At 41.0% G+C, this 27,829-nt stretch overlaps 2 protein-coding genes and 1 long non-coding RNA gene across 8 annotated transcripts in view; 2 read left to right on the top strand and 1 right to left on the bottom strand.

Moving 5' to 3' along the window:
• Positions 1-27,829, bottom strand: part of LOC144321880 (uncharacterized) — a 67,344-nt gene that overhangs the window by 35,536 nt on the left and 3,979 nt on the right. The window lies entirely within an intron of this gene.
• ZFP2 (ZFP2 zinc finger protein) lies at positions 68-27,583 on the top strand. 4 transcript variants are annotated; one of them, XM_077911191.1, is made up of 4 exons: positions 71-112; positions 2,238-2,334; positions 9,900-10,029; positions 26,016-27,583. In XM_077911191.1, the coding sequence occupies exon 4, from the start codon at positions 26,093-26,095 to the stop codon at positions 27,482-27,484; it is 1,392 nt and encodes a 463-aa protein (XP_077767317.1). In that variant the 5' UTR covers positions 71-112; positions 2,238-2,334; positions 9,900-10,029; positions 26,016-26,092; the 3' UTR covers positions 27,485-27,583. The 4 variants fall into 4 exon arrangements, with proteins under 4 accessions (XP_077767321.1, XP_077767317.1, XP_077767319.1 ...); XM_077911192.1 differs by lacking the exon at positions 71-112 and adding an exon at positions 10,300-10,391 and having other exon boundaries at positions 2,232-2,334; XM_077911195.1 differs by lacking the exon at positions 9,900-10,029 and having other exon boundaries at positions 68-112.
• Positions 229-27,829, top strand: part of ZNF454 (zinc finger protein 454) — a 57,746-nt gene continuing 30,145 nt past the window's right edge. Inside the window, exons 1-2 of the mRNA XM_077911189.1 lie at positions 229-269; positions 2,238-2,334. The gene's annotated coding sequence lies outside the window, so the exon portion shown is untranslated. The remainder of the gene's footprint in view (positions 270-2,237; positions 2,335-27,829) is intronic.

Genomic DNA, 27,829 nt, shown 5'->3' with positions numbered 1-27,829 from the left:
CAACTGCCGCGCCGCACCCCTGCGGCCTTGTGGGAAATGTAGTCTGGCGCCCTGGACGCAGGCGCCGGCAGGGCTGCGTTCGCACTGGTGGCTCCCGCTCCGCCGCGAGAGGGTGAGTGTGGGGCCACCGTGAGACGCACCATATTGGGGTGGCGCCGGGCGGAGGACCAGGCAGGAGGCCGGGAGGACCAGGACGGCTGGGCGAGGCCCCTGAGGGGCGGGGCCGGCGGCGGATGGGACCCTGCGCGGCGCTGGGCCGCTCGCTCCAGGTGCGCGCGCTCTCGCCCCGGGATCCGGGCCGGGTAGGAACACCCAGAGCGGAGGGCCGCCACCTGTCGGGAGGGAGCGGCGAGGGCGGGGGACCTGGTGCGACCGTCCCAGGCCCGAGGGCTCCACCCTGCCGCGGGCTTTCCCCGGGCCCGGCTTCGGAAGTCTCGGGCGGTGCTGCACCCGGTGCGCGGTCAGGGCTGCAGCACCTGCCCTTTGTGTCCGCCTCCTTTGGCGGACGCGCCCTCTGTGATCTTCCGATTCCGAGCGGCGCTGGCGCCCGCTCCCCTTCACCGTCTCCTGAGAATGGGGAGGCCCACCCGTGCAGATTTCTATTTCAGGGAATCCTTTAATTTCTTTTTTTAAAGCAATTTTTCTCCGCCCCTCCCACCCCCCAAAAAGAAAGTTCCCTATAGGAAAACTAGAAAATTCAGAGGAGCATAAAGAAAAAAAATTATATGAAAACTCAAAATCTGCATGTTGGCATGTTGGCATAGAGAGGCTTTGTTTTTACACAAAGATGTGGACATTAGTGTCCTTTTCTCTACTTTTAAAACTGCGATTTGAAATACATTTGGAAAGGTTTTAAGGTGCACAAATATTAAGTTCCACGATTTTTTACAAATGTTTTTATCTACGTAAATACCAATCGGACCAGGTGGAGAATAAATTTTTTAAAAAACAATATTTTGAAAACATCGAGTTTTACCAGTTTTTAAAAACAACTGTCATTTTAAAGAGTGTGAGAAAACTATGTCTGTGCCATATTCAATCCTCCCTTTAAGGCCTTTAGATTCTTTCTCAGGTTTTTTTTACCCCCCTCATGTTAAAAACAATATAGGCCATCTGGCTGCATACATCTTTGCATTCCAGTCTCATTCTTTAAATCTCTTTGGATGAAACTTCAGAGTCATACTGCAAGGCTTTTGATACCCTCTGTCTTATTCCAGAAAAGCAGTAGTTTATGAACATCTGCAATGTAAAGAGTGCCTGATGGACCCACAACAAGTCTGGGTGTCCCTATTCAACTTTCTGAGAGGTGCAAACTATAGGGTTGTTTAAGTTTGTTTTCAACACTAATGAATATTTTGATGCAATTTTGAGTTTTGTTTTTAAATTCTGTATTTGATATACAGTGTTTTACTAGGCAGAAACGTTGCATTTTCATAAGGTTACAAACAAAAACCTTCCCTTCAAGTTTGGGTCTTTGACATCATTGTTAGGGGGACTTCTCTCCCATTATCACAAAATTGTTCATCTGCCTTTCTTCTGGTACTTTAGTTTGATTTTATGTACAATTTCTATTCATTTCCAAATGATAAGCCCTTGTTCCAAGTTATGACTAATTCTTTTTTTCACTGAATTCTTATATATAAAATTTTTTCTGAACTCTTTTTTGTTGGTAGGATTTTAATTGAGGGCTCAGAGAACTTGTTTATTTGTTTTATTTAGGCTGTAATTTACCATCCCCTCAGCCTGTACTGTGCCTGGTACACAGTAGGTGGTCAGCACTATCTGGTGAATGAATGACTCAGCCTGGTCCAGAACACTGTGTTCTAATTATTATAGCTTTATGATATCTGGCAGGCAGATTCTCCCTCACCACTCTTCCCTTTCACATGTTTCCTGGCTGTCAAATGACACAATTAACTTAAAAAAATCTTTTCCATAATTATCTTAAAAATACTATTACTTAGGTATAACTTGGTTAGGAACATGTTAAGTTTATAAGGTAATTTCAAGGAAGTGACAATTTAGATATGGTGACAGCCTATCCAGGAATACAGTATGTCTCTCTGTTCATCCTTCTTTATATATCTACGTAAGCTTAGCAAAATAAACTTCATAAATAAAAATTATAGTTTTCCTTAAGTAGGTGCTATACATTTCTTATTTGGTTGATCTGTAGGTATTTAATTTGTGGTTGTTGCAGGAGTCTCATTTCTCATGGCTTCTTTTCCTTCCTTCAGCTCTCCCTCCTCTGGATCCTGCCTATCTCCTAGGAAGGACGGCGCTGGAAGGAAAGAGAAGGCAATGGCTGTTGGGCCTCTGCCATCAGCAGCTCAGGTGAGCTCATCTTTCTCTCTGAACCTTCTCCCTTACTCCTTACCACTTACTTATTCCTGTGCTGTGTGGGGGCATCACTGCAGAGGATGGGGCTGCTGAGGTCTCCAAATGCTGGATACTTCCCACACTGCCTGTTAGTCATGAAAGATGATCTGGGTGCTTATAGGGAACATAAAAGAGGTCATATCTCTACAAGATACAGTCAGGATGATTATACGTGAACGTGATAGTAAGTATGGCAGGTACCCAGATTGTCAGTGTTCCAAGATTTGTGGCAACCAGGAGAAGTAGGGTGGGATGGATATAACTGGACAAGATTTGCTATCCTGGAGTTAAAGTGTCCCAAGTTTAAATCCTGACTCTACTATCGATGGCTGCATTGTCTTGGGTAAGTAACCTGAATTCCCTGAAGTTCCCTCATGGTGATGACAGACACCTACTTGATATTACTAAGCATTTCATGTGGCTTATTTCATTTAGTAATACGTACCTCATAGGTTTGTTGAACGTTCAAGGGAAATAATGTAAGTAAAAAGTGCCCAGCATGGTTACTGTAATGTTAGAGGGTACTTGGTAAGGCATTCTTAGCATTATTTTAGCTTGGCATTTTAGTTTTGGAGGTGGAGCAAATGGAGCAGTGACTGGTAATGAGAGGGAATCAGATACAAAGTTTGGGGTCAAGTATTAGGAAGGGGGAGTTTGTGTGTCTGGCAGGGTGATAGGCATGGGGGTGGAAGAGGAAGAATTTTGATAAGGGAGTCAGCATGTTCCTAGCTTTTCTAGGAAGAAGCTAAAGGAAATCAGGTGGTGAAAAAGTAGGGAGGAGCCCAGGGCTTTTTGCCCTGAGAGATCACTTTGAAAATGGAACCTGCTAGGGGTACCTGGGTAGCTCAGTTGGTGAAGTGTCTGCCTTCAGCTCAGGTCATGATCCTGGTCCTGTATTGGCCTCCTTGCTCAACAGGGAGCCTGGGTCTCCCTCTCCCTCTGCTGCTCCCCCTGCTTATACTTTCTCTCTCTCAAATAAATAAATAAATAAAAATTTAAAAAATAGAAAGAATATGGAACCTGCTAGTTTTTACTAGAACCTTAAGTTGTTGCTTCTCTGGAAAAAGAAGGAGAAATCAAGGGGACTTGGCCCCAGGAGACCTTCAGTTTTTTTGTTTGCTTTAAGGTTAGGCTTACTTAACTTTGCAGTCCCACAAGACTCGTGGTGTTTTCTCTATTCATAAGATCATGTATTAGGGTTCTCTCAGATATGTCACTTGTGTATTTATCAAAAGAAACAGTTTAAAAAAGGCTTCATGGAGACAAGTACTAACTGTTGTGATTTCTTTTTGTACTACTTTCTCTCCTTAGTATTATCAAGCTCAGTTATAAAAGGCGATATAACTCAAAAAATAGGCGGAAGAAAGAGGGAGTTTCTGGAAAAGAAGGTTTGGGAGGGAGTGTTCAGAAGATTTTGGTTGATGAAGGTTGTCTTTTGATTGTCAGGAGCCTTGATTTTACTTTATTTAGTTAAAATAGGGTTAATTGAGTTTTTAAATTAGCTTTTTTTTCCAGGTGTAATTTTACATAAAATAATCCATTTTAAGCATATTAAATTCATCGAGTTTTGACAAATTTATGCACTAACATAATCACCACCCCAATCAAGCTATGGAATGTTTTCATTACTCCAGAAAGTGTCATCACCCCCTTCTGTTCACATCCCCGGCCCCAGGCAATCACTGGTTTGATTTCTGAATACCTTAATATGTGTTTCCTAAAAACAAGCTTTTCATTTTATTTTACCAGAATACAATTAACAAGTGAGGACACTGCCATGGACATGGTTAGCTAATCTACAAACCTTAACACATATTTTGACACAAATGTCCTTTATCTGGTCCAGGACCCAATCCAGATCATAACTGGCATTGAGCTGTCACATTTCCTTAGCCTCCCTTAACCTGGAACAGCTCCCCAGTCTTTGTCTTGGATGATCTAGACAGTTACACCTGGGATGTATCAGTGAAGCATTTGAACTGTTCTACTTTTTCCATCTTTCCTTTGTAGGCTGATGATGTGACTATGAATCCCCCAAGTATGACTTGTATTTGCTTTTAAGCTTTTCTTTTTCTGAATATACATACTAGGCCTGTTACAACTATCCTCAAAAATAAGCATGGATGTACATTCTTCAGGCCTTTTAAATACGTTTATATCCTTGCCCAGTTTTATAGTGGGTGGTTTGTATATAAAAGAAGCCTTTTATGCAGGATTTGATACTAATCCTTTGCCATAAATTGTCAATATTATTTATTCCCTGTCATTTCTTTTAAATTTGTTTATAACATCTGCTACAAATAAGTTTTGAAGTTTTATGCAGTTACCTTTCCTCCCCTTTGTTTGGCTTTGGAATCATGCTATGAAAGGCTTTCTGTATCTAACATTATATAAATATTTTTCTAGATTTTCTATTAGTTTTATCATTTTAAATTGACATATTTTAAATTCTCTGAGCTATCTGGAATTTATTGTATATAATGTGAGGTCGGAATTTAACTTCATTTAACAATGTGGTATAGCATTTCATCATCCATCCATTTGCTAAATAGGGAGTACGCACCTGCCTACCACGCATTAGGCAGTATTCTGGACGTTGGGAAAATGGCAGTGAGACAGACTAGGTCCCTTTCTCCTAGATCCTGCCTTACAGAAAGGGGAGGCAGGAGAGAAGAAGGAATAATTACTGAGGAAATAATAAGCACCTAATAATTACTGTTAGGTGCTGTGATAGCCACACAGCAGGGCAGCATGGTGGAGTTTAATGTCTGTTTTAGCTGGGCAGAGCCAGAGTTGACACTCTTGAGGAGATGGAATTCCAACTGATGTAATATCCTGAATAATCTGCTGCTTCTCCATAGATTGGAAATGTTGCCTTTAATGTATACCATATTTATATATATATTACACAAGTTTTTCTGGATTCCGCTCAATTCCTGCTGCTATTCCTGCTATATAATACACTATTTTGTTTTAGAATTTGTTATTTCATAAATGAAATGTTATTTCATTTCAAATTTGTAATTCCTGTACTGCTCTTTTACATTTATTGTTATAGTTAAATTTTATTAACTATTACCAAGTTCTAATAGTAAGTTAAAAAGTATGCAATTCTTGGGACACCTGGGTGGCTCAGCAGTTGAGCATATGCCTTCAGCTCAAGGCGTGATCCCGGGATTTGGGATCAAATGCCACATCAGGCTCCTTGCAGGAAACCTGCTTCTACCTCTGCCTATGTCTCTGCCTCTCAATCTGTGTCTCTCATAAATAAATAAAATCTTTTTTTAAAAAAGTATGCAATTCTGATTTGAATTCCATTAAATCTATATCAATTTGAGGAAGACAACCATCTTTTACAAAGTTTACTTTTCCTATTGAATAAGAAAAAACTACCCTTCATTTTATTCAGATCCTTTATTATGGCTTTTAAGTCTGATCACAAGAATCTTGCATATTCCTATTAAGCGTATTCTGAGGTTTCATTTTTTGTTGCTATTGTGATTGCGGTTTTTTTAAAAAACTGGATTGATGGGGCACCTGGGGGGCTCATTTGGTTAAGCCTCTGACTCTTGGTTTTGGTGCAGCTATGATCTCAGGGTCATGGATTAAGCCCCACATTGGGCTCTGCACTCTGCAAGGAGTCCACTTGAGATTCTCTCCCTCTGACTCTGCAGCACCCCCAACCCACAGGCTCATGTAGACATGTGTTGTCTCTCAAATAAATGAATAAATAAATCTTAAATAAAAATCAGATTGCTGAGAATTATATCTGAGACATTTTATTGCTGTAGTGCATCAAATTTCATCACTGTCATTACTTTTTTTATAAATTATACTTTGATCATTTAAAATATTCCCATTTATCCCATTTGATCCTCAGTCTTTTCAAAGATAACAATAGCAAAAAGTCTGTATCTTTAGGTTCAAGGAAACCTTTTACACGAATCAGACCATGAAGCTGCTATTTCAAACACCATGAGTTACTTTACCCTGTGCTTTTTAAAAAAAATTTTTTTTTAAAGACTTTATTTATTCATGATAAGAGAGAGAGCGAGAGAGAGAGGCAGAGACACAGGCAGAGGGAGAAGGAGGCTCCATGCTGGGAGTCTGACGTGGGACTCGATCCTGGGACTCCAGGATCATGCCCCAGGCCAAAGGCAGGCACCAAACCGCTGCGCCACGTTAGCCTTTTAAAATGCTCTTACTTCCCTAAATCATTCAGGAGCCCGTCTACAGGTCAGAGGTCCACAGGATATTTCATAAGAGAGACCAGCTCTGGGACACTCTTGGGAGCTTTGCACTAAAGCCAATGGGAATCCAGGGAAGGGGGGAAGACAGCCCATAGGAGTCAGAATCTGGGCTTTTAATTTTGCCCAATATATTCAGCTAATGAGGCAATTTTTGAAAAACAACAAAAAAAGGTACATTAATTTTTGGAAAGAGAATATCCTATTTCTGATGTTACCTTTTTCTCAAAGAAGGGGTTTATAAAGCATAAGCCCCTTGTATGCTTCCACATACATTCTACTTTATCTGATACTCGTATGTTCTCAGCCCAGTTTCTTTTTTCTTTTTTCTTGCATTTTTTATTTGCACTGGCCTGCTGTATCTTGTCTCTGCCCACCCCCCACCCCCACACACACACACTTTTTAACTTTCTGGTGCTTTAGGTATGTCTCTTGTATGTCCTAGATTTGAAACCAATTTTAGTGTTTTTGTCTTTTTTTAATATTTTTTTTTATTTTTTAAAGATTTTATTTATTTATCAGAGACAGAGAGAGAGAGAGAGAGAGAGGCAGAGACACAGGCAGAGGGAGAAGCAGGCTCCATGCAGGGAGCCCAATGTGGGACTCGATCCCGGTCTCCAGGATCACGCCCTGGGCTGAAGGCGGCGCTAAACCGCTGAGCCACCTGGGCTCCCCGTGTTTTTATCTCTTAATAGAGAAAGTCAACTTATTCATGTATGTTGTTATACAAGTATCTTTTTCTGATTATCTATTTATTTTTATTATGGTTTCCTGTTTCCTTTCTTTACATTCGTTAAACTGATGCTTTTTCTTGGTTCCTTTCATAAAATGGAAATTCTGCTGTGTAATGTTGTCCTACAAGTAGCTACCTCTACATCTCTTGACAATATTTGTAAGTGACTTTTAACATTTTATGTTGATATAGTTGATTAAATATTAGGAGAAAATAATGAGGTAGAAAGAGAATGAACTCTGTTTCAGTGCTGAACTTTTTCTAGAAGTTCACAGCAAGCAGGATGTAAAATACACACATTTCTTGGACGTGGGCTATGTCCCGTCTCTGGCATCCAGGCCTTTTCTCCCCTTTCCCCATTTACATGGTACAGCGCTCTCTGTCCTTAGTTGAAAGCCTCCCCATGGCTTTATCCCTGTTCCCTGGTCCTTACTTCTTTCCATACTCTCCTCTCCCATCTTTTCCACATAAGTCTGAAGTAATTCCATCTAACTGCTTCTGACTCCTTATCTTCCACTGTAAGCTAACTTCTGCCTTCAGCACTCTGTTGAAATTAGCTCATTTTCCAACTGGCAACTCTCTTTCAGTTTGGCCTACTCCCTCCTCCCAGACCTGCAGTCCTGAATCTCCTTTCTCTCCCTCCCCCCAGCCCACATTCTCACACGCTCTGATGGAGGTTGGCTGCAAGGGTTCTTTTCTTGGCCTTCTCCTCTCACAACACAAGGAGAGAGGTGACCTTGGGTTTGAGTCCCAGCTGTGAGATTGTGGAAAAGTTATTTAACTATTTTGATCTTCAGATTTCTCATCTGGAAAATAACTTTGGTGCTAAAAATCTAAGGGTTGTCATATCGATTAAATGAGGTGAGGTGTGTGAGTCTCCTATTAGTGCAAAACTCAGTACAAATGTGAAACTCGGGTTAGTGCTCCCTCCTTGTACTAGTCAGGCTTCTTCCAAGAAACATAACCATAAAAAAAAAAAAAAAAGGAAAGAAACATAACCATAGGCTGAAGCGTACCCATGATCTGCACTCTGTGGTCTGGAGGCCAGGAAAGTCAGGGTGTAGTTCTACTCCCAACCTGGAGGCCTGAGATCAGGACTGAGGGTGTAAGTACTGGTCCAAGTCTGAAGGCACAAGAGCTAAGAGACCATCTGAGGGAGGGAGCTGGTGGCTGTCAGAGCTCAAGCAGAGCCAGCAATTAGTCCTTCCTCAGCCTTTTTGTTCTGTTTGGCACTGGATGTGCCCTCTCACACTGCTGAGAGCTGATCTTGATTCAGTCTACTGATTCACTGGGAGCACCCTCACAGAAACATCTAGAAATAATGCTTTACTAGCTCTCTGGGCATACCTTAGCCCATCAAGCTGACACATAAAATTAACCATCACACTCATTAAACAGATACTGAATGCCTATTATGTTTTACTTCCTAGTCTGAGGGCTAGAGAACAAGGCTGAAATGGGCTTATGAATTCAAAATGACACTTTCAAGTCAAGCTGGGTGTTTTCTTGGTCCTTTCAACCATATTCTACAAGTATCCTGTTTGTACATGCTTTCCCTCCAGGAACTGGGATTCCACCTATTCAGCAAAGCCGGAAATTCCATGTGCAGCCTTGACAACACTGAGCCTTGCGGGGCTCTGAAGACCCGGCTCTGAGTTCTCCTGGTCTCCTTGCCCCAGCCCAGCAGGAAAGGCACCCTCCCCAGCTAGCTGTACTGTCAGCCAGACCAGGTGCACTCCTCCCAGTCCAGTCCTCAACCTGATGGGTTTCGCGTCTCTGGAACAGCCCGGGAAATTGTTCAAACAAGCTGGCTGCATCTTCCCACAGCAACCCTGCATATTCACCTCACTCTCCTGTCATTACAAAGCCCCTCTGGGTCACAAGTGCAGCCCCTTGGTGGCCCTGCATACCGAGGAATTCCTCCTTCCCTGGGCTGATAAACTGCTCAGTGCCTTCTGTCTGGTGCTGGGTGTCATGTGTTCAGTCATCTTGTACTCTGCAAGGCGGGGATCCCTCCTTTACCAATGGGGTAAATGGGAGGCCATCAAAACAGCACCTATCCTTCTCCAGTGGAAATCTAGAACAGCCTCAGTGCCTTTCCTATTACTCCCTAGTACCTCCTCTTCCTGTCTTTACATGCCAAAGCACTTTCTTTTTCTTTGAGAGAGAGCGCACGATGGGTGGAGGTAGGGAGAGAGGCAGAAGGAGAGAGGGAATCTTAAGTAGGCTCCATGCCCAGCATGCAGCATGGCACAGGATTCAGTCTCACGACCCTGAGATCATGACCTGAGCTGAAATCAGGAGTCAGATGCTCAATTGACTGAGCCATCCAGGCGACCCCAAGCACTTCTGGTATTACATTTATTCATGATATTGTACATTATTTCATGATAATGTACATTTTTTGTTGAGTTTCTTTTGGCAGGTAACACATTTTTCTCACACAGATCTCTTTGTCTTGTCTCTTCTAATGCTGCTTTTTTCCCCCCACTTCCCTCAGGGGGTTTTATTGGCATAATCCTTTGAGCAGGAATTTATAGTTTCAGGAGTCAGTGACATTCCGGAATGTGTCTGTGAATTGCACTTGGGAGGAGTGGATTCGTCTGGATTCTGCTCAAAGGAACTTGTATGAGACAGTGGTGCTGGAGGACAGGGACTTGGCTTCACTAGGTAAGGATCTCTCGTTATAACTCAAAACCTCCCTACTGACATTGTGCCCCACCTACTGACACTTGTGTAACCGCTGAAATTGAGGAATTTGCAGTTGCAATCCAAACAGTGATAGGTCATTGTTTGAGGATAGTTGTTTGTGTCCTCTTTGGACATAGAATGGAAAATGGAAGCTTCAGAAGGCCTGAAGGGGAAGGGACAGGACAGGTACTGGAAGTGGTTTTTACACTTAGTTCAGAAGCCAAATTTAGTGTCTCTCCTCCTGAGCAGGGCATCAGCTTTCCAAATCAAATGAGATTTCTCAGCTGGAACTGGAAGAATGAGCTGGATGACAAAAGAACTTTCAGCGTGCCTCTCTCCAGGTACGGATCAGGTTGCAGGGACTTGTCACTAGGTGTGTCCCCGTGGGAGAAATCACTGCAGAGCTTCATGGGTCTCCTGGGGAGACCTGCACCCCTGAACTGTCTTCTCTCAAAGGCCTCTATGTTACTAACACCACTCATCCTCCTTCGGTCTTACAAAAGTCCTCACTATGGAAGGAGGTGATACTGTAGAGGGTTAAATGAGTTACTACATTTTAGCACTTATTATAATTGCCTTGAACATCCGTAAATGTGACCAATTATTATTGCCTCTCTGTCTTCATCTGTACTTTGAATCTCTCTCTTTCTTCCTCCACTTAATATTCTCTTTCCTGTTTCACGAGTCTTTCTTCTCAGCCATTACCTATATCCGTGGCTTTCTTTCCCTTCTTCATTTAAACCCTTGTCAGTTTTCTTAAAGGAAACTAATGTTTTTATCCCTGAGTTGCAAACTTGTATACATGTTTTATTGTCTGCATTTAAAACAAATAAAGATGACTTTAGCCTTGTTATTTTCACCAGTAACCTCATATTTTATACATTTCCTTTCTCATTCCTAAATTTTCAATCTGCATCCCATTCTCTGCTAAGCATTTAATGCCTCTCAGTGTTTGTTAACTGGTTTCTAATCCCCCTCACAAATGAAGTTTCTGTTAGAGGTTATTGCTGACTTTTCTCTGAAAAAATACATTTTACAGCCTTATATTCTCTATTCAATTTGAAAGTATTGATCACCATTTCTTCTTATGCATTTTCTAAAGAGACAGGCACTTTTTTTTTTTTAAACTCTAGATAGTGTATGGCTACCTAAGTATAAAGCAATAAAAGAGATCAGTAAAAGAACACACCAACAGGAACAAAGAATCTTATGAACATGGCTACTAGTTTCCAGGAAGCTTTTTAAAGAACAGGATTTTACTATAATCACTTGCTACACAATGCACAACTTTGGATATTTTATGCCTTTTAATGCTTATTTATTACGTATAAAATGATCCCTTAAGATAGCTTTAATTGCCTTTACTATAGACTTTGTGGATTTGATTACTATTGCTATTTATATTTATATTTATTCTTATGTAATAACCTATTTATTCAGCATTTTGTGAACATTAGGCCCTGTTCCTAGCACTGTGGATATAGCAATAAATAAGACAGGTGGTTTCCACATGGATATTATACTCTAGTAGAGGAGACCATAATAAAGAAAGCAAGCATGGAGGGGGAAGGAAAGGACAGGAATGAAAAGCATAAAGTCCTAGTGCTCTGTGGAAAAAGCAATAAGCATAAGGGAACTAGATCAGTTAACAGCAGCTTATTTCAGAGGGAGTGATCAGAGAGGGCCTCTCCTTAAAGATGGCTGTTGAACACATAACTCACAAAGTGATGGGCCATGTGGCAGACTATGCTGGGCCCAAGGAACAGCAGGTGCAAAGACCCTGTGGTTGACTATTGACTACATGGCCTTGTTTGAAGGGAAAAGTACCAGGAGATATGAAGATTTCCTTAAACTTACTCTTTCCATTCTTCTTTGAAAAAAATTTCTATTATATTCTTAAATTTCTATGAAACTTCTCATTCTGAGTGTTCCTTTTTCCTTATAGCAATCTTTTTTTTAGGATTTTATTCATTTATTCATGAGAGACGGGGATGGGGCAGGGACACAGGCAGAGGGAGAAGCAGGCTCCATGCAAGGAGCCCAATGTGGGACTCGATCTGGGACTCCAGGATCACGCCCTGGGCCGAAGGCATGCACCAAACCACTGAGCCACCCAGGGATCTCCAATAGCAATCTTTTTTTAATGGATTCATTGATTTCTCAATGAGAAGTATTGTATGAGAATATTTAGGTTATTTTTTTGTTTGTTTTGTTTTTGGTATATGTATGCAGCATTTCCCCCTTGTTCTCTAGATTATGTCGGTGGTTTTAATATGCCTTTTTCAGTATCCCACTGTCATTTTGGTGGGTTTCCTGGAGGCAGCAGAGGCAAACGCATGTATTTTTGATTCTGGATTTTTCTGTCCTTTACTGGTCTTCCAACTTCCCCATTGAGCTAAATCCTAAAGACTCTTCCTTTGTTTATGATTGTATTTCATACTACATTTGCCTGGTCTCTCTGAATCTCTGTCTAGTCACAAGTATGCAGGCTTACTGAGCTGTCACGGTTGAGCGTACTTTGCCTTATATCCCCTGCCTGGCATGTTGCCTGCCAGAGTAGGTATTTAATATATGTATGTTAAGTGAATCTTGAATGACATGAAGTAAAATTTTTAGAAATTAGATGAAAATACAGATTTGAAAGCTATCATCCTATCTGTGACATTCATTTCAATGAGTATTATTATCAGGGAGAGGGAATGAGAAGGGTTGCCCCAGCAAGCATGGGTCCCTTAAGGACAAGAAGATGGACTTGACGCCAAAGATGCCCCAGTGAAGGGCAAAGAAAGAGGGATCCCTGGATGGCGCAGCGGTTTGGCGCCTGCCTTTGGCCCAGGGCGGGATCCTGGAGACCTGGGATCGAATCCCACGTCGGGCTCCCAGTGCATGGAGCCTGCTTCTCCCTCTGCCTATGTCTCTGCCTCTCTCTTTCTCTCTGTGTGACTATCATAAATTAAAAAAAATAAATAAATAAAAAAAAAGAAAGAGTAGTCATGGAGGAGGGAATTTAGAGAGGAGAGCCAAGGGAAGAGAAGCAGTGGGAGTACAGCATGCCAACTAAGAATTAGAAGGTGTTGTTGGCCTTAGCCAGAAGGACGCTTAGGACATGGCTGGGCAAGAGCACTCTTGGTGTAGAGGGAAATGTGCTGGGGTAGATGAGGAAAGGAGCAAACACATAAAGACGTTACAGATGGTCATTTCAGTAGACAGGAAATGGAGAAAGGGTGAGAGCTGAGAGAAGTCAGAGGTCGAGTGCCTCTAGTTTGTTTACCAGCAAATAGACACGAGTGTATTTAGTGGAGCAGAGAGGAGAAACTAAAGACCCAGAAACATGGAGCAAGAGGACAAAGCCCAAAAAATGGGTGATGTGCTAATAACTCCAAGTCGTCTTTTTTCCAGATTTTCTTCAATATTACTGCCAGATTAAGCTACCATTTAGTATGCTTCTGTCCAAAACCAAGACAAGAAAGCAATGGAGGACTGAGTGCTGTGCTCAGCTCTTCCCCAGGCATCATGACTCACTCCCCATAGTCATCCTGTGGGGTAGACTCCTAGCCCCTCTCTCAGAGGGGGAATGACACACCAGAAGTTGAACACAGATTTGTTTTATTTCTGCCTTAGGGTTTAATTCTAATTCTGGAACAAAAAGGTTATAACTTTCTTTCCCTGCCTTCCTGTGACTTATTTCCAAGTACATCTAGCAAAGAATAGAACCTCTATGTCCTGGTTTAATTTTTCTTTTATTTATTTATTTATTTATTTATTTATTTATTTATTTATTTATTCATTCATTCATTCATTCATTCATTCATTCACTTATTTTATAATAAATTTATTTTTTATTGGTGTGCAATTTGCCAACATACAGAATAACACCCAGTGCTTATCCCGTCATGTGCCCCCCTCAGTGCCCGTCACCCATTCAGCCCCACCCCCACCATCCTCCCCTTCCAACACACCTAGTTCCTTTCCTAGAGTTAGGAGTCTTTATGTTCGGTCTCCCTTTCTGTTATTTCCCACCCATTTCTTCTCCCTTCCCTTCTATTCCCTTCCACTATTATTTATATTCCCCAAATGAATGAGAACATATAATGTTTGTACTTTTCCGATTGACTCATTTCGCTCAGCATAATACCCTCTAGTTCCATCCATGTTGAAGCGAATGGTGGGTATTTGTCATTTCTAATGGCTGAGTAATGCTCCATTGTATACATAAACCACATCTTCTTTATCCATTCATCTTTTGATGGACACCGAGGCTCTTACCACAGTTTGGCTATTGTGGACATTGCTGCTAGAAACATCGGGGTGCAGGTGTCCCGGCATTTCATTGCATCTGTATCTTTGGGGTAAATCCCCAACAGTGCAATTGCTGGGTCGTAGGGCAGTTCTATTTTTAACTCTTTGAGGAACCTCCACACAGTTTTCCAATGTGGCTGCACCAGTTCAGTTCACATTCCCACCAACAGTGTAAGAGGTTTCCCTTTTCTCCGCATCCTCTCCAACATTTGTGGTTTCCTGCCTTGTTAATTTTCCCCATTCTCACTGGTGTGAGGTGGTATCTCATTGTGGTTTTGATTTGTATTTCCCTGATGGCAAGAGATGCAGAACATTTTCTCATGTGCATGTTGACCATGTCTATGTCTTCCTCTGTGAGATTTCGGTTCATGTCTTTTGCCCATTTCATGATTGGATTGTTTGTTTCTTTGGTGTTGAGTTTAATAAGTTCTTTAAAGATCTTGGAAACTAGCCCTTTATCTGATACGTCCTTTGCAAATATCTTCTCCCATTCTGTAGGTTGTCTTTGAGTTTTGTTGACTGTATCCTTTGCTGTGCAAAAGCTTCTTATCTTGATGAGTCCCAAAAGTTCATTTTTGCTTTTGTTTCTTTTGCCTTCGTGGAAGTATCTTCAAAGAAGTTACTGTGGCCAAGTTCAAAAAGGGTGTTGCCTGTGTTCTCTTCTAGGACTTGATGGAATCTTGTCTCACATTAAGACCTTTCATCCATTTTGAGTTTATCTTTGTGTATGGTGAAAGAGAGCGGTCTAGTTTCATTCTTCTGCATGTGTATGTCCAATTTTCCCAGCACCATTTATTGAAGAGACTATCTTTCTTTCAGTGGATAGTATTTACTCCTTTATCGAATATTAGTTGACCATAAAATTGAGGGTCCACTTGTGGATTCTCTATTCTGTTCCATTGATCTATGTGTCTGTTTTTGTGCCAGTACCACACTGTCTTGATGACCACAGCTTTGTAGTACAACCTGAAATCTGGCATTGTGATGCCCCCAGATATGGTTTTCTTTTTTAAAATTCCCCTGGCTATTCGGGGTCTTTTCTGATTCCACACATATCTTAAAATAATTTGTTCTAACTCTCTGAAGAAAGTCCATGGTATTTTGATAGGGATTGCATTAAACGTGTAAATTGCCCTGGGTAACATTGACATTTTCACAATATTAATTCTTCCAATCCATGAGCATGGAATATTTTTCCATCTCTTTGTGTCTTCCTCAATTTCTTTCAGAAGTGTTCTATAGTTTTTAGGGTATAGATCCTTCACCTCTTTGGTTAGGTTTATTCCTAGGTATCTTCTGCTTTTGGGTGCAATTGTAAATGGGATTGACTCCTTAATTTCTCTTTCTTCAGTCTCATTGTTAGTGTATAGAAATACCACTGACTTCTGGGCATTGATTTTGTATCCTGCCACGCTGTCGAATAGCCGTATGATTTCTAGCAATCTTGGGGTGGAGACTTTTGGGTTTTCTATGTAGAGTATCATGTCATCGGTGAAGAGGGAGAGTCTGACTTCTTCTTTGCCAATTTGAATGCCTTTAATGTCTTTTTGTTGTCTGATTGCTGAGGCTAGGACTTCCAGTACTATGTTGAATAGCACTGGTGAGAGTGGACATCCCTGTCTTGTTCCTGAACTTAGGGGAAAGGCTCCCAGTGCTTCCCCATTGAGAATGATATTTGCTGTGGGCTTTTTGTAGATCGCTTTTACGATGTTGAGGAATGTTCCCTCTATCCCTACACTATGAAGAATTTGGTCAGGAACAGATGCTGTATTTTGTCAAATGCTTTCTCTGCATCTAATGAGAGGATCATATGGTTCTTGGTTTTTCTCTTGCTGATATGATGAATCACATTGATTGTTTTACAAGTGTTGAACCAGCCTTGTGTCCCGGGGATAAATCCTACTTGGTGATGGTGAATAATTTTCTTAATGTACTCTTGGATCCTATTGGCTACTATATTGTTGAGAATTTTTGCATCCATATTCATCAGTCTATAATTCTCCTTTTTGGTGGGGTCTTTGTCTGGTTTTGGAATTAAGGTGATGCTGGCCTCATAGGACAAATTTGGAAGTACTCCATCTCTTTCTATATTTCCAAACAGCTTTAGTAGAATAGGTATGGTTTCTTCTTTAAACGTTTGATAGAATTCCCCTGGGAAGCCATCTGGCCCTGGACTCTTGTGTCTTGGGAGGTTTTTGATGACTGCTTCAATTTCCACCCTGGTTATTGGCCTGTTCAGGTTTTCTATTTTGTCCTGTTCCAGTTTTGGTAGTTTGTGGCTTTCCAGAAATGCATCCATTTCTTCTAGATTGCCTAATTTATTGGCATATAGCTGTTCATAATAAGTTTTTAAAATCGTTTGTATTTCCTTGGTGTTGGTAGTGATCTCTCCTTTCTCATTCATGATTTTATTAATTTGAGTCCTCTCTCTCTTCTTTTTAATAAGGCTGGCTAATGGTTTGTCTGTCTTATTCATTCTTTCAAAGAACCAACTCCTGGTTCTGTTGATCTGTTCCACAGTTCTTCTGGTCTCGATTCCGTTGAGTTCTGCTCGAATCTTTATTAAGTCTCTTCTGCTGGGTGTAGGATCTATTTGCTGTGTTTTCTCTAGCTCCTTTATGTGTAAGGTTAGCTTTTGTTTTTGAGTTCTTTCCAGTTTTTGAATGGATGCTTGTATGGTGATGTATTTCCCCCTCAGGACTGCTTTTGTTGCATCCCAAAGATTTTGAACAGTTGTATCTTCATTCTCATTAGTTTCCATGAATCTTTTTAATTCTTCTCTAATTTCCTGGTTGACCCTTTCACCTTTTAGCAGGACGGTCCTTAACCTCCACGTGTTTGAGGTCCTTCCAAACTTCTTGTTGTGATTTAGTTCTAATTTCAAGGCATTATGGTCTGAGAATATGCAGGGGACGATCCCAATCTTTGGTATCGGTTCAGACCCGATTTGTGACCCAGTATGTGGTCTATTCTGGAGAAAGTTCCATGTGCACTTGAGAAGAATGTGTATTCAGTTGAGTTTGGATGTAAAGTTCTGTAGATATCTATGAAATCCATCTGGTCCAGTGTATCATTTAAACTTCTCCTTTCTTTGGAGATGTTATGTTTAGAAGACCTATCGAGTGTAGAAAGTGCTAACTTGAAGTCACCAAGTATAAGTGTATTATTATCTAAGTATTTCTTCACTTTGGTTATTAATTGATATATTTGGCAGCTCCCACATTTGGGGCATATATATTGAGGATTGTTAAGTCCTCTTGTTGGGTAGATCCTTTAAGTATGATATAGTGTCCCTCTTCATCTCTCACTACAGTCTTCGGGGTAAATTTTAGTTTATCTGATATAAGGATGGCTACCCCTGCTTTCTTTTGAGGACCATTTGAATGGTAAATGGTTCTCCAGCCTTTTGTTTTCAGGCTGTAGGTGTCCTTCTGTCTAAAATGAGTCTCTTGTAGACAGCAAATAGATGGGTCCTGCTTTTTTATCCAGTCTGAAACCCTGCGCCTTTTGATGGGGTCATTAAGCCCGTTCACGTTCAGAGTTACTATTGAAAGGTATGAGTTTAGTGTCATCATGATATCTATTCAGTCCTTGTTTTTGTGGATTGTTGCACTGAACTTCTTCTTAAAGGGGAATTTTAAGAGTCCCCCTTAAAATTTCTTGCAGAGCTGGTTTGGAGGTCACATATTCTTTCAGTTGCTGCCTGTCTTGGAAGCTCTTTATCTTTCCTTCCATTCTGAATGTGAGCTTTGCTGGATAAAGTACTCTTGGTTGCATGTTTTTCTCATTGAGGACCCTGAATATATCCTGCCAGCCCTTTCTGGCCTGCCAGGTCTCTGTGGAGAGGTCTGCTGTTACCCTAATACTCCTTCCCATAAAAGTCAGGGATTTCTTGTCTCTTGTTGCTTTAAGGATCTTCTCTTTATCTTTGGAATTTGCATGCTTAACTATTAGATGTCGAGGTGTTGAACGGTTTTTATTGATTTTAGGGGGGGATCTCTCTATTTCCTGGATCTGAATGCCTGTTTCCCTTCCCAGATTAGGAAAGTTTTCAGCTGTGATTTGTTCAAATACATATTCTGGCCCTCTGGCCCTTTTCGGCTCCCTCAGGAACCCCAATTAAACGTAGGTTTTTCTTCCTCAGGCTGTCATTTATTTCCCTTAATCTATCCTCATGGTCTTTTGTTTGTCTCTTTTTTCCTCAGTTTCCCTCTTTGCCATCAACTTGTCTTCTATGTCACTCACTTGTTCTTCCACCTCGTTAACCCTCGTTGTTAGGACTTCAAGTTTGGACTGCATCTCATTCAATTGATTTTTAATTTCTGCCTGATTAGATCTAAATTCTGCAGTCATGAAGTCTCTTGAGTCCCTTATGCTTTTTTCTAGAGCCACCAGTAGCTGTATAATAGTGCTTCTGAATTGGCTTTCTGACATTGAATTGTAATCCAGATTTTGTAACTCTGTGGGAGAGAGGACTGTTTCTGATTCTTCCTTTTGAGGTGAGGTTTTCCTTCTAGTCATTTTGCTCAGTGCAGAGTGGCCAAATCAAGTTGTATTGGGAAAAGGAGAAACAGAGAGGAGAGAAAGAAGGAAAGAAAAGAGAAAAAGAAAAAAGAAAAAAGGAAGAAAAAAAAAAGAGAAGAAAAAGAGAAAGAAAAAGAAAGGAAAAAAATGGGTGGGGAAAGCAAATCAAAAAGAAAAAAAAAACAGAAACAAAAACAAAAAAACACACGGGGGAGTATCTTCTGATTCTGTATACCTTAAGCCCCTTGACTTCCCCTGGAACTTGTCCGTCCAGCTGGTCTTCTGGGGTAGGGGCCTGTTGTGCTGATTTTCAAGTATTAGAACTTGGGGGATCCGCTCTGCCCCCTGCTTGGAGCAGGGCTCAGTGGGGGTTCTTTACCCTGTGAGGCTCCCGGAGGAACAACCACAGTGGTGGTGGCCGGCTCTGGAGCCCTGGATTCAGCTCCCACAGTAACTACAGAGCTCTCAGCCTGCAGAGGTCTGGATGCTCTGGGGGTGGGGTCGCTGATCTGCTCAGCTCGGGGCAGGAGTGTCCTTGCTGTCCTGGGCTTCCTGGCCTCTGCATTTCTCGGGGGAGGTCGGATCCTGGGCTGTGTCCTGGCGCCCTGTGCTCCCGGCCTGCGCTGTTGTATTCGCGCTTCCGCCCCGCAGCCCCCACCATGGAGCTGCTGCCTGAGCCCCTCCAACCTGCTCCCGGGTCAAGCCTGCGGGAGCTGCAGCCCTTTAGGGAGCTCGGCACACTCTCCCTGGGGTGCAGGTGTCTGTTACTGTCCCAGGGAGCTAGAGGGCATCCCCGCCCTCTTGGGGTCCTGCTCTAACTCCCTGGGAGCCCCTTTCTGCCCGGGAAGATTGGTGAAGCTCCTGCTTCTCCGGGACGGGGCTCTCCTGTCCTGGGGACTCTCGCCCCAGCCTTAGCCTGGCTCCTCGCGGGGCCCCTCCCCCTTGGAGGCCTTTTGTTTCTTTATTTCTTTTTCCCGCCGTCTTCATACTTTGATAGAAGTGTGAACTCTTCTCACTGTAGCATTCCAGCTGTTCTCTCTTTAAATCTCAGGCCTAATTGGTAGATTTTCAGGATGATTTGAAGGTTATCCAGGTAATTTGGTGGGGACAGGTGACTTGGGGACCCTACTCTTCCGCCATTTTGCCCCTCCTCCTGTCTCTTATTTATTTTTAAAGATTTTATTTATTTATTCATAAGACAGAGAGAGATGCAGAGACCTAGGCAGAGGGAGAAGCAGACTACCTGAGGGAAGCCTGATGCAGGACTCGATCCCAGGATCCCGGGATCCCAACCTAAGCCAAAGGCAGACACTCAACCACTGAACCAGCCAGGCGTCCCCCAATTTTTCTTTTAGAGGTTTCTTTTTTTACTTTTTCTTTTTTTCTTTTTTTAGAGAGGGAGTGTGTGAGCTGGGGGTGGGGGGTTAAAGGAAGGCGCAAAGGGACAAAGAGAGAGAGAGGCAGCCTCCATGCTCAGCATGGAGGCCACCATAGGGCTCGATCTTAGGACCCTGAGATCATGACCTGAGCCAAAGTGACAAGTCAGATGCTCAGCCAACTGAGCCACTCAGGCACCCTGGATGATTGTTTTCTTTTTCTGTATTAAGGTTTTCATGTGTACAGTTCTTGAATGCTTCATTAGGTTTTGCCTCTATTTTATAAAAGCTGAGTAGATTTTATTACCAAAGATTATGTCTATAATATAAGAGTTAGGGATTCTCTAACATTTTAAGCTCTACAGGAAGCTACCCTTCACTACCCCTAAATGTAGAAACCTATTATTTGTGTTTTATATATGACTTTGTATCATTCTCAGACATGTCCTGGGTGACAACCTGTGTGTATGTGTGTGTTAACGTATATGTACACATACACACAGAATTTATATTCTATTACGGAGTCTCTATTTACCTTCCTGCTAACCTGAGTCTCCCTCTTGTTTAGTACAGACACATGTCTTTGCCTCCATTAGTAGGAAAGACCATAATAAATGGAGAAGTATCCATAGATTATTGATGCTTTCAAAGGGCAGATCCACACCTGCCTCAGGACCTCAGCACTGGTGGTTTCTTCTGTGTGGGATGCTCTCCCCTCAAGAAGGGGGTCCTTTCTTAGCCCCTAATGTCTTGGCTTCAATATCACCATTTCATTGTGGCCTTTCCTGAAGACTCTATGTAAAATTACTATATTTTACTCTATGTAAAACTATTCCCCTCACCTGTCCTCTTCCCTATTTCCATCTTATTGCTTTTATTTTTTTCTATAAGGTATGCCACTTAATTTCTAAGTATTTTACTTACTTATTATGTTGATTGCCCTTCTTCTCACGGAAATATAAGTTCCCTAAGGCCAGAAATGTGTTTTGTTCATTGTTAGCACCCTAATCAGCACCTGGCTCAGTAGACATTTCTTGAAGAGATATTTCATGTTCAGAGGATCAATCTGGCTGCTATACAGAGAATGCACTGTACAGTAGCAAGAGTATTAAGTAGGAAGCCCACTCAGGTGAATATTAAAATAGTCTGGTGGAGTAGAAGGAATAGTTCATCTACTACACAGGGTACTGAAGAAAGACAAAAAGAAATAAATTGACTTGCCCTAGGAAGAGCAGGACCTGCTGCCTAACTACTGTACCCACCCCAATTCTCTGCAGGCTTCTCACCTCTACTATGACCCATGTCAGCCATAAAGCCTGAAGGATCTGTGTTCTCCCAGACCCCTTGGTCCTGGGGGCTCTTGTTCATGTCCTGATGAGCACCAAAATTATACAGACCCCATAACGAGACATTCTAAGACAATAAGAGAGCATGGGTTTATCACTCAAAAAGTCCTGTTTAGGAAAAAAGGAAGAGAGGGCTGTAATCGTTTGACATAAAATAATAATAGTAATGATAATAGCTAACAATCAATAAACTTTATCCTGGCTCAGCATATTGCTGTGCACATAACAGGTCCTACTATAGCGAAATAGCAAGCATCAGAAAATCTCATCCAGTTCTGGAAGAGCCAGTTACTGATTCTTAGTGCTCCAGTCCCAACCCCTCAATACTTCACTAATTCTGAGAGCAGCTACCGTGACACTTTTATGTTGTCCAGGGAGACCGTCTGATCTGGGAAAAATAAAATTTCCTCCCCTCTAATTTGTCAAATGTATTGGTCACACTTGGGGAACAATATTAAATAGTAAGCATCCTTTCCTTGATTCTGTTGTTGGTGTGGATTCTAGTGTTTTACATGGCTTATAATTTTGTTTTTGAATCAGGATCCAAGTATCCCATTATTTAGATATTATCAAATACTTTCGAAGCATCCATCAGGTTGGTCATATGTCCTTTTCCCCATGCCCTGTTAACATATTAATAGATTCCTAATACTAAGCATTCTGGACCTCCTGGATAAATCTTTTGTTCAAACTGAATAAGTAGTATTTCAGGGATAGTGTAGGAGTGCTTAATTACTAAATCTCTCATATTTAAGAATGTGTCTTGGTTTTCTCTACATATGTATAGAGTACTGGCTATGTGCAATTCTTGAGTCATATTAGTCTTTTCTCAGTGCCTTGCAGATATGGCTTCACTGTCTTTGGCGTCCCATGTTTCTGGAACAATCACTTCAGTCTGTTTTTTAAAAAAAAATTGTTAATTCATTTTTCTTTTTTTGCAGCAAATCTCCAGACTTAACTTTTAAATTAGATCTCCAAATTCCACAAAGATAATACTGAGTCTTACAATTAAGTATTCTGCAGTACACTGTGATGTTTCAACTTAAAATTATTAATATTTTCCAAAATAGCAAATATTTTTTCAAAATAGCAAATATTTTGTTCTCATTTTAGAAATGTTATTATATACAGAATATATAAAATACATGAACTATTTAGCAAAAATCTACATATACCTCTAAGCTCTTAATATAATATTAACCAATTTTTGTTCTAATATCAATACTGTGCAATAGGTGCCATTTAACAGATGAGGAATCAGAAGCACAAACAGGTTAAGTAACCTGCCCAAGGTCACACAGCTAAGTGGAGCCAGGTAGGCTAGCTGTAAAGTTGTCTTAACCATTTTGCCATACTACTTCTCTTTACAGTTCATGATAATAAAGATGAATGAAAATAAGGAAAGCAAACACTCAGGCACTAGAACCCAGATTTAAAATAGAACATTGCTAGTATCTTAGAAATGCTTTGTGTGAGCATCTTCATTCACATCCTCTTACCTCTACCCAAGACATAACCACTCTTCTTACATTTGTGATCATTCCCTTTCCCTCCTTTTCTTTATAGTATTGCCATCCATAAAGGAATCATTTAGTTTTAAAACATTTAGTGTTAGCCTGTTTTTAGACTTTATCTAAATGAACTCTTAATATATATTTTTTGTGTGACTTTCCTTATTTATTCATTCTGATTATTCTGTGTAGCTTTAGTTGGTTAAATGTGCTCTGTCGGTTCAGGCTGCTATAACAGAACACCCAAACTTAGTGGCATAGACATAAGACATCGATTTCTCATAGTTCCTAGAGGCTGGAAGTCTGAGATCAGGGTGGGAGGGGTGCATCACGGTTGGGTTCCTGGTCAGGGCCCTCCTCCTGGTTCATAGACTGCTGCCTTCACACTGCATCCTCACATGATAGCAGAGAGAGGAAGCATGCTCTGTTGTGTGTGTCATTTATAAGGGCTTTACCTTCATGACTTAATGACTTCCAAAGGCCTTCCCCTTCCTAAAGTTATCTTATTGGAGATTAGGCTTCAACACATGAATTTTGAGGAGACAGAAAAATGACATCCTTAACATGCATTGTTTTCAATTATTCTATTGAAATAGAATAGAAATCTATTATTTCTTTCTATTCTATTAAATATTTCACAATTTATCTATTATCCATTCTGTTGGTGGCATTTGGGTTGTTTCCAGTTTTTTGCTCTTATGTACAATGTTACCTTAAAAATTATGAATTGTGTGCCTTTGCAAAGCAGATTCCTTAAGAGCATGCACCAACTAGTGGGTTTGCTAAATCATAGTCTGTGTGCCTGTTGTATATTACTAGGTCATGTTAAACCTTTTCAAACACCTGAACCAGATTACATTCCCACCAGTGGTATGTCAAAATTCCCATTATAGCACAGCTTTCTCTTTTTTTAAAGATTTTATTTATTCATGAGACACAGAGAGAGAGAGGCAGAGACACAAAGAGAGATGTAGGCTTCCTACAGGGAACCTGATGTGGGACTCAGTCCTGGACCCAGGGATCACGCCCTGAGCCAAAGTCAGACGCTCAACCACTGAGCCACTCAGGCATCCCTAGAGCACTGCTTTCTACATTGGGCAAGCTATCTGCACTTTTCAATTTTGTTACTCAGGTGGAAGTGGTAATAGAATCTAACTGGAACTTTAATTTGCCCTCCCCTGCTTACTGTTGAGATTGGTTATCTTTGCTTATTTACTCACCATTAGGTGTCCTTTTTAAAGTGCCTATTTAAGTCTTTTGCCCATTTTTCTGGTGGACTTAGTGTTCCACAAACATTGTTTTCCAGATTATGGAAAACAGATTCTAGTCCTGTATTGTGTGGGCCATGTATTGCAAAGATCTCCTCCCAATGACACTGTTTTTGTTTTTCCTTTTTGATGCCTTTTGATTGAAAGCATTTCATTATTTTTCCAGTGTTTACTTTCATGTGTTTTTTTTATGTTTTTCCTCATTCTCATTTTTACTATTTTAAAAATTTATTTCTTGAACCTCTACATAGTTTCCAAATTTGATATTTTCTGTGTGTTATCTTTGAACAGGGGAAGTTCTTGTATTTGTCTAATAATGTGAATGGATCCTTTGGCCTTTATGTTGTTTATTGGGTACAGTTTTAGTTGGACAGTTGGATATGATAGAGTGATGGGGCAGGAGGCAGTTTCCAGTTCATTTGTTGAGTGTTGATACTAACATTTGGTTGAATAGGTCCTTTCTGCAGTTACCTGGTGGTGTGTGTGTTTTAGAAGTGGAGATTGCGAGGCTTGCCACTTCTTCTCTTTCTTTATATAAGTAGGCCAGGTTGCAAGGAGGTCCAGTTAATGCATACCTCATGCTTCGTAGTAAAGCCTCCTGCCCACAGGCCTTTGGTTTGTTGGTTCAGTGTTGATCTTGGCTCTGGTAATTTTGATCAAGCTGACAGCTGATTTTCAGATTTTAGTTTTCTGTCCTCTGCCTCCCATTGTTGCCAAGCCATTTTGTCTAGGATAAGAAGTGGATCTGAGAAAATAAAATCTGAGTGGCCACAGAGTCCTTCAGTCCTATTTCAAGCAGCTCAACAGATCCTACTTTGCCTTTCCCTGCCACCAGTTCACATCTCTAATGAATGGATATTTTGGACAGGGTAGGGCCTTGTAGGACTCTCTTACCTGAAAAGAATGAGAAACTTATAATCTGTTGGAAGTTGTTGGTGGGGGAGGGGAGAACTTTAGATTGTGTCATCCTCCCTTAAGTTTCAAGTAGGTTGTGGTTTCTTATGTTCCAAACAAGCATATTCCCTAAGGGTAGTTTATGTGTATTATCCTACTTTATCCTCATCAGATTATTTTTATCATATTTTATATGTGAAAACTCAAGCCCGGAGAAACAATTAGTTGAGAGGGTAAGTTAACAGCCAGGGTTTAAACCCAAGCATATCTGATTCCAGAGCCAACATCTTTCACAGTGTCACACTGTGATGTTGTACAATGATTCAGTGTCAGAATTAGCGGCAGCACTGCAGGGGGAAAAAAACTGCTGATGGGAATACCAGGCACAATGTGGCAGGGCTTTCTGCTCTGCCTCCCCTGATCCCAGCTTGTCTGTAGATTTCCTCTTTATTGCATCTTCATTATTCAGCCTTGTCAAGTGGTCAGTGTTTCAATGTCCATTCCTCTTGTATACATAAGCTTACTCTTTTCTTTGCTTAACACCTCCTCTAGCTCTCCTGTTATTTATGAACGAGTTCACTGTTCTTTCCCTCCCTTCTGTTTTTCTTCCAAATTATAGGGACATTTTTGAAAGCTCTCACACGTGTCCTATAGTCAGTCTGTTTCTTTCTCTCATTCCCACCTTATGTAGTTTTCTGTCTCCCAGCACAGAAACCAATGTATGTTTGAATTTCTTATTTTTTTCAGACTAGGACACAAGACTTGAAACCAAAGAATCAACTACAAAGCTCAGCATTACTGAAGATTTATCCTATGGGGTAATAATGGAAAGGGAAGGTCTCTGGCCTTCTTTAGGGGAAGCCTGGGAACCTGATAATTGGTTAGATGGGCAACAGAAAAATCAGGACAGACATCTGCACCAAGTGGCCATTACTCATAAGGAAACCCTCCCTGAGAGGAGGACACGTGGAGATCATGAATTTGACAGGTGTTCTAGTCAGGGGTCAGTCCTAGATATACAACAAAGTACTCCTGTGGGACAAAGGTTCCATAATCAGAATTCACATGAAGAGGACACTAAACCGAATTCTGAATTAATTAAAACTCAAAGTATGTTTGTAGGAAAGAAAATCTATGAATGTAATGAATGCAGGAAAACCTTCAGCCAGAGCTCATCTCTTCTTAAGCACCAGAGGATTCATACTGGGGAGAAACCCTTTAAGTGTAATGTATGTGGGAAGCACTTCATTGAACGCTCCTCCCTTACTGTACATCAAAGAATTCATACTGGGGAGAAACCTTACAAATGTAATGAATGTGGGAAAACGTTCAGCCAGAGCATGAACCTTACTGTTCATCAAAGAACTCACACTGGAGAGAAACCCTATCAGTGTAAAGAGTGTGGAAAAGCTTTCCGTAAGAATTCATCCCTTATTCAACATGAAAGGATTCATACTGGAGAGAAACCATACAAATGTAACGAATGTGGGAAAGCTTTTACCCAAAGCATGAATCTTACAGTGCATCAGAGAACTCACACAGGAGAAAAACCCTATGAATGCAACGAATGTGGGAAAGCCTTCAGTCAGAGCATGCACCTTATTGTACATCAGAGAAGTCATACTGGAGAAAAACCCTATGAGTGCAGTGAATGTGGAAAAGCCTTTAGTAAGAGCTCTACCCTTACTCTACATCAACGAAATCATACTGGAGAAAAACCCTACAAATGTAACAAATGTGGGAAATCCTTTAGCCAAAGTACATACCTTATAGAACACCAGAGACTTCACTCTGGAGTAAAACCTTTTGAATGTAATCAGTGTGGAAAGGCTTTCAGTAAGAATTCATCTCTCACTCAACATCGGAGAATTCATACTGGAGAGAAACCTTATGAATGTATGGTATGTGGGAAACATTTCACTGGGAGATCTTCCCTTACTGTACATCAGGTTATTCATACTGGAGAGAAACCTTATGAATGCAATGAATGTGGAAAGGCCTTTAGCCAGAGTGCATACCTTATTGAACATCAAAGAATTCATACTGGTGAGAAACCCTATGAATGTGATCAGTGTGGAAAAGCCTTCATTAAAAATTCATCCCTCATAGTGCATCAGAGAACTCATACAGGAGAGAAGCCCTATCAATGTAACGAATGTGGAAAAGCCTTCAGTAGGAGTACAAACCTTACACGACATCAGAGGACTCATACATGAGTTAAGTTTTCATTGGACCCTTCACCAGGATTAACTCTTCAATAATGATCATATAAGTCATGTAACACAGAAACCTAATAAATGTAATAATTTTAGGAATCTTCTGGTTGAAGTATAAATTACTATATCAGATAATACCACTGCAAAGAAACCATATAGAGAAATCTTAATTCAGAATGCAAAACACTCCTTTACACCAGAAGGTTTAAATAACCTAATGTTCTAAAGGATGAGGATTTGTGCTGAAGATAAGTTCTATTGTGTCATAACATATCAGAGACTTCACACTGGAGAGAAAATGTGAGAGTGCTAACTGGACAGCCCAAAGACCTGGTATGTAGTCCA

This window comes from Canis aureus, chromosome 10, assembly GCF_053574225.1.
Source record: "Canis aureus isolate CA01 chromosome 10, VMU_Caureus_v.1.0, whole genome shotgun sequence".
Taxonomy (NCBI): domain Eukaryota; kingdom Metazoa; phylum Chordata; class Mammalia; order Carnivora; family Canidae; genus Canis; species Canis aureus.
This window is presented reverse-complemented; position numbering and strand designations above follow the sequence as displayed.